This window comes from Sycon ciliatum, chromosome 3 (genome assembly GCF_964019385.1).
Source record: "Sycon ciliatum chromosome 3, ocSycCili1.1, whole genome shotgun sequence".
Classification (NCBI taxonomy): Eukaryota; Metazoa; Porifera; class Calcarea; order Leucosolenida; family Sycettidae; genus Sycon; species Sycon ciliatum.
The window spans coordinates 19,474,427-19,481,108 of record NC_088645.1 but is presented as its reverse complement, the minus strand read 5'-3'; the positions used below and the strand labels follow the sequence as shown (position 1 = coordinate 19,481,108).

At 45.0% G+C, this 6,682-nt stretch overlaps 1 protein-coding gene across 1 annotated transcript; it reads right to left on the bottom strand.

Moving 5' to 3' along the window:
• Positions 1-1,134: 1,134 nt before the first annotated feature.
• LOC135811673 (mucin-5AC-like) lies at positions 1,135-4,727 on the bottom strand. Its single transcript, XM_065324908.1, has 3 exons — positions 4,578-4,727; positions 3,747-4,217; positions 1,135-3,304 (listed from the first exon to the last, which is right to left on the bottom strand). The coding sequence occupies exons 1-3, from the start codon at positions 4,624-4,626 to the stop codon at positions 1,806-1,808; spliced, it is 2,019 nt and encodes a 672-aa protein (XP_065180980.1). The 5' UTR covers positions 4,627-4,727; the 3' UTR covers positions 1,135-1,805.
• Positions 4,728-6,682: the final 1,955 nt, after the last annotated feature.

Below are 6,682 nucleotides of genomic sequence, written 5' to 3'. Positions count from 1 at the left end.
TTCTCTCTCCCTCTTTCTCTATATATCTCTCTTTTTCTCTTTCTCTCTCTTTTTCTCTCTCTGTTTCTGTTTCTGTATCTGTATGCATTTGTCGCTGCCTCAGTCACTGTCTCTCCCTCTGTCGCGGCTTGTCTCTGTCTGTCTCTGTCTGTCGGTCTGTCTCTCTCTAACTCTCTCATTCTCTCTTTTTCTCCCTCTATCTCTCTCTTCCTCTGTCTGTCTGTCTCTCTCGCTCTCTCTCTCTCTCTTTCTCTCTCTCTCTCTCTCTCTCTCTCTATCTATCTCTCTCTCTCCTTCTCTCTCTCTCTCTCTCTCTCTCTCTGTCTCTCTCTCTCTCTCTCTCTCTCTCTCTCTCTCTCTCTCTCTCTCTCTCTCTCTCTCTCTCTCTCTCTCTCTCTCTCTCTCTCTCTCTCTCTCTCTCTCTCTCTCTGAATCTCTGTATCTCTCTGTATCTCTCTCTGTCTCCCTCTCTCGCTTTATATCGCTCTCTCTCTCTCTGTGTCAATCTCTCTCTCCTTCTAGTTCTCGTACTCTCTGTTTCTGTTTCTGTATCTGTCTCCGTCTTTCCTTGCCTCAATTACTGTCTCTGTCTGTCCCTCTGTCTGTCCCTGCCTCAATTACTGTCTCTGTCTGTCCCTCTGTCTGCCCCTCTGTCTCGGCCTGTCGCTCTGTCTTTCTCTAACTCTCTTGCTCTCACATTCTCTCTTTCTTAATATTTTTTTTCTTTCTCCCTCTATCACTCTTGCTCTCTCTCTCTCTCTTTCTCTCCCTATCTCTCTCCCTCTCTCTTTCTATCTCTCTCTTTCCCTCTCTCTCTCGCTCTCTCTCTCGCTCTCTCTCTCTCACTTTCTCTCTCTCTCTCTGTCTCTCTGTCTCTCTCTGTCTCTGTCTCTCACTCTGTCTCTCTCTCCCTCTCTTTCTCTCTCTCTCTGTATCTCTTTGTCGCTTTGTGTCTCTCCATGTCTCTCTGTCCCTCCCTGTCACTCTCTCTCTCTTTCTCCCTCTCTCTCGCTCGGCCTCGGTTTCTTTCTTTCTCTCTCTCTCCCTCTCTCTCTCTCTCGCTCTCTCTTTCTCTCTCTCTCTCTCTCTCTCTCTCTCTCTCTCTTTCTTGGCCGTCATCCGTGCAATGTCGAACGATGGAACTGAAAAGAAATATAACAATCGAAGAAATGTAGTGAAGACAATATTTATGATTCTAACAAGTTGTCGTGCAACACTCTTCAGGAATAGTTGCTGAACAAAAGTCTAAAGGACATTGCAACACAGGTGACAGAAAACCAAAGTCAGGGTTAATAACACCTGCACACCCTAGAAGGTGCAACAACAGCACTGAAAGTATACAAGTATGAATTGTAACATTTAAGGCAACACAAAGTCTTCAACTTCATTCAGAAGTTATTATAATTGTTTAAAACGACTGACAGGCTAGCAGTATTGTCCGAGTAGACAGAGCGGGGGGTTGTGATAGTAAAATTTATTAATCGATTATTTAGTAATCGATTAGAAAATATCACCTGCGTTACATGCAAAATAGATAGAATCGGGTGGTACGGTGATGATAGGGATAGTCCGATAGAACGTTATAGGGTTGGAAGGGATATGTTCGTGCAGATTCTGTGAATAATTTCACTTGATGTAATTCCGAAATTCGAATTAGAAACAAAGCGTGGCAACAAGTGATTGATTTTGGAAGTCGTCGGCACGGACGACAATCATTTCAATCCTGGCCAGGAAATGAGAATAAATGGTGAGAAGCAAGCGAATGTGATCTGAAACTGAATTAAAAACGATTAGACGAACATACTTCACGTTTCACAGTTTTTCTGTGGCACAGCATATATTGCAGAAAGATCAGGAAGATCGACCGGCACACTGCTGATACCACCCACGTCATCTCTTTTGCCAATGGTGGATGCGTTGTACAATCCATCATCGCTCAGGGAGATGGCTGGTTCTGCATAGATGTTAGGATCGGTGTCTGTATCAGCCTGGTCAGCCCCTTGACTGGAGACTGTGTCCTGCGGGTTCATGTAATCGCCCTGGCTGTCCTTCAATACTTTGAATACCCGATATGGCAGAGGCTTTGGGACTGGAGATGGAGACACACACCTTTGGCTGTCTGACCGGGCCGGTGTCGACGTGTTTGTGGCTAGAAGGGATAAGCGAGATGACGGCGGGTAGGTGCTGGTAGTGGTGGTGGTGTTATCGCGGCATACTACTGTTGTTGCGTCACTCAGACCACGGCGTTGTTTGCGCTCCACATCATCTGGATTGATAGACTTATCCTGGTTATGTACGGCTGATTTTGCGGACTTCGATAAGACGCTAAGTGATGTTACATCCGTAGCACGACATATGTGTTCGATTGAATTTGCTGTGCTGGGTGCTTCATCACGCTTAGAAGCCGTGCACTCCTCTGCCTTCTCGTAGTGTCTGCAAACATCTGTCGAATTCCGCTTGTGAGGAACTGCGTAGCTTACTGTTGGAGCTGAGCATTTTTCACATCTAGCTGCTTGTGTTTCGTTGTTTGCCGGATTTGACTGGACTTCCTGTGTTGGTTGGTCAAACATTGACTGCACACTAGCGTATGGCTCACCAGCATCTTTCTGCTTCGTTTCCGTATTCACATAACTCGTCGGAGCAGCACCATTACAGGTCGCGAACGTGTACGACTCATTCTCTGTAACAATGTCATAACGAGCAGCAGGTATGCCAGGAGGTGTCTGGGGTCGTTTGTTTGGATTGCGGTACCCAGGTCCAACAGCCGAATACAGGCCGGGATCTGTCAGTTCTGCCGTAGGACTCTGGTCAACGCTGTTAGTACCATCGCGATTCTGGTAAAACTGATTTATCGGGTCTGGCATATTTTTGGGGCTGGTTGATCTACGAACAGCAATAATCCACGGATGACTGCTCTTGGAGAGAAAGGTTCCTGACCTAACCAATAACATCAGAATAAAAACGCCTAGCAGAACGGCCAGTAAAACCAAGGGAATAACAATGCTGGTAACTAAATTAAATCCAACCGAGTCACTGTCAAGTTGTTCAATGTTCCTTGTTGTTGAAGCAGATAGCTTGGTCCGAGGAATAGAGGTGCCCGTTCCGCTAGTTGACTCCACCAGTAAGATGGCCTCCGCTGTAGAAGGAGCTATGCCCTCGGTCCTGCTTGAATCCACTGAGGGAGTGGTCATTATTGAAGTTGGTACTGTAGAGGAAACCGTCTTCTGTGTGGAATGGGTAGAGGCTTGGTTTGTGGCTATAGCAGTATTGGTGACAGGTCTTGCTGAAATGGACGTTGGAATAACTGCAGAGAACACCAAGCGTTGCGAAAAGACTGAAGGTTAATTTAGAAGGCGACTGCAGACAAACTACAGATATGCCATAGAAGTACGGAGGACCATGAGCTACAATTGTCAAGACAAATAATTATGTGCTGTACAGATTATTATAGAGAAAGAGAAAGAGAGAGAAACAAGAAGAGAGAGAGGCAAGGGGAGGGAAAAAGAGAGAGTTGAAAATATACCCGGTGATCAATCACATGACGAAGGAATAAGATCAGATCAAAATGAACTTCTTCGACTAACATGTATATTGGGCACAGGGCAACTCAATTGGCTGGTAGGCTCCGTTCGGACATTCGACCCACTCGGTGTGCATCGTGGAAACAGACGTAAGATTTTCAAGGATATTTTGAGCAGTTCCGAAGGAAAATAAAAATTGGGAAATTCCATAATATAACTGCTTACCCTGTCCAATGATGACCAGTCCTCTTCCTTTATTGTGATCGACTCCGACTAATTGACAATTAGATCTCCCTTTGGAAATCGTGATCAGGAACCTTCTGGTGTTATTTCTTTTCATGAACCCGTGAAGCGATTGGGAAGCAGTGTTTGTCAGGCTCACGTTTCTACGATGCCAGGTGTCTGTCGGTGGATCTGGAAATTGAAGTATTTCAAGAACTCTGTTATCACTTCCATAACTCACTGATACAGAGCATGCTCCGAAGTACAGAAGAGAAATAGCCTTGAAGGATACATCGCATGGTGATGTGAAGATGAACGGCTTTTTGTAGAGTTTTCCCTCAGCCCCGACATTTCGAGTAGTAAAAGTATCATTTGCTGGCTGGACGTATACAGTATCGCCATGGACATGTATTTTTCCATCTTCTGGTTGGCAGTTTCGCAATATTGCACCAAGCGATCCAGAGCCAAACAGACCTGTAGCCATATTACAATAATGCAAAAGTAGCGAGTGAGCACCACGATCTTTATACTTTGAAGTACATGAACCTAGCACTGTCTTAGACTACAGACAAACAGAATATTAGTTGTTGCGGGCCAGTCGAAATTTCTTTCTTGCCTTTGTTTGTCATTTGGCTCTTTCAATTCCACTGATGATCATCTGGCTCGACTCCAAGAACTCAGAGAAATCTTTCTGGGGCTATTTTGCTTTCTCTTGTGTTAATGAGGCACACTATGCACTGTTCGAGTAATCTGCATCCAAATGTTCACAATTATTATCTTTCCTAGCAGCCAAAGAAGACTAGACTGTCATCCAGAACTACATACATGACTTACTGATAGCGATTAGCAGGGCGCTGGTGCCGTGAAGAACCCTGGCGATCATGTTACTCTCGATGGTCTCTTTGGTATCGATCTTAATCCAATCCACAGATAGGGTAAAGCCTGCGACACTCACCCTGAACTATTTTGTGTAATATTATTGCTACCGTCCAACAAAGTAACCTGAACATATCAAGACTGTGTCATGCAGAGCAATGCTAGAACGGCAGGGGACCAGTCTATTTCTACAAATGTGTCTAAAACACTAATCCCTAGTCCAAGAACTGAAGCAACACCAGTGGCTTGAAGAGACCCACGTAGCAGAAAGCACCATCTGTTTACAATCCGCAGGGCTGGCATCTTTCGGCTCACCACTGGCATTGCGACACGCTTCCCTGTGATTGTTGGCTAAAATGCACGAGTGTACTAGCCGCTAGGAGTATCTCATGCGGGTCTAGCAACAGTCCTCCTAGAGTCATTTGGGGAGGCAGCGTTGATTTGCGCATGTTTTGGAAGCCCTGGCCACGTGAGGCACACTTGGCGCACTTCTGCCTCGTTATTTTATATATGAAGACGTAGAGGATTAATAACTAGGTGTTACTCTGAGTTTTACACACTAGAAGATCATCAAACACCACACCACACCGCTGCGCTCTCCGACCGACCTCAACACGTTGCCAGAGCACACCATCAGCAAAATGACACTTCAGTTGGTACACTGCTCCTTCAGACAGCAGCTGTTTCGATCATCAGGATCTCGTCAGTGAAGGTTGATAATGTAGGATGGGTAACAGACAGTGGACTTCATCCTTTTGTAGCAAAAAAAGGAGGAAACATAATGGTGCATCTTAGGGGCAAAAAGGGGGGAAAACATAATGGCGCATCCTAGGCGCGAATATTAGGGCTGAGCAAAGGCGATACAGATCGACTACACTGAGGATACTAACAATTTAAAGGGTGTTAGTGAGAACAGCTGTTGTCTGAAGAAGCAGAGTACTAACTGAAGTGTCGTTTTGCTGATGGTGAGCTGTGGCAACGTGTTGAGGTCGGCCAGAGAGCGTAGCGGTGTGGTGTGGTGGTGGATAAGACTCTGGACAAGGCCGAATGCTGCTACTTACCCCTTTTGATCAGGCCATCATCAGACAACAGTAATAAGATAATTTTTTTTTTTTGGTTTATGGATGTAGGACTCAGCGAGCAGTCACGTCACCATCCCCGTCATCAATGAAACAGTCACAAATCCTCGAAGAACAGTCATAAAGTGCCACACCAGTTTGAATCCCGATGACCAGTCATAAACAGCTGCGACTTTGTCTGTGAATGGTCACAGGATCCACGTCAGAATAAAATTATTATGACTCAACTGGAGGCATTCATGCGATCAACAAACTGTTTTCCTTCACATGGTTCAGAAGTGAGCAAGAACTCTCGATCTCCGTGTAGTCAACTTGTAGCTCGAGTCAGGTGTGTGTGGGCTCCTCTCCAAAACAAAAAGCGGTCGAACATCCTAGTGGCTTCAGATAGTATCTCTTTTGATAGAACGTTCTGGCTAGTAGATCGTGCTATTCATCACCTTTGAAGAAAGAACTTCGTCGTTCAGAAAAGCTATTTCAGAATATTGTCAGTCAAGTATTTTTTCATGCCGATCTTCTTAGAACGGAGACTGATTTCAAATGATCCAACATACCAGCAGCACTTGCTTTGTGGATCCAGAAATGAACATCGTTGACCATGCAGAGACGAAAATGTAAAAAAAGATGGCAATGAAAATAATATTATGTTCATCGCCAAGAATGTCCGGAGACATCAGGCACCTTCGTGTGCGTTGCTCTGTCTTTCTTGTGGAGGACTCAACAGAAAAAAACAATGTCCAGCTTGTTGAAACTGAAACTTCCTCTCAGTTGAAATCGTTCAGGGAAGACATCTATTCAAGACTTCATCGATCCATTTCAAGCACCATCGTAAGAAAGTACATCAAGTCGTGTTAGCCATGAGAATGGCGATGTAGATCGGAGATGATTGAGTCTCTTGTTTTGACTGCAGGAAACTGCATTTCAATATTGGGGCTCAACGTAATGCTTGCACAGTTTATTGCTTTGACCACATCTTCTATTCATTCC

What these genes read in the sequence shown, in the direction of transcription:
- LOC135811673 (XM_065324908.1), bottom strand. Translation starts at nt 4,626, where the DNA reads ATGATCGCCAGGGTTCTTCACGGCACCAGCGCCCTGCTAATCGCTATC. An exon ending in CGCCCTGCTAATCGCTATCA is followed by an intron (nt 4,218 to 4,577) that starts GTAAGTCATGTA and finishes ATATGGCTACAG; the next exon opens with GTCTGTTTGGCTCTGGATCG. An exon ending in ACTGGTCATCATTGGACAGG is followed by an intron (nt 3,305 to 3,746) that starts GTAAGCAGTTAT and finishes TGTTCTCTGCAG; the next exon opens with TTATTCCAACGTCCATTTCA.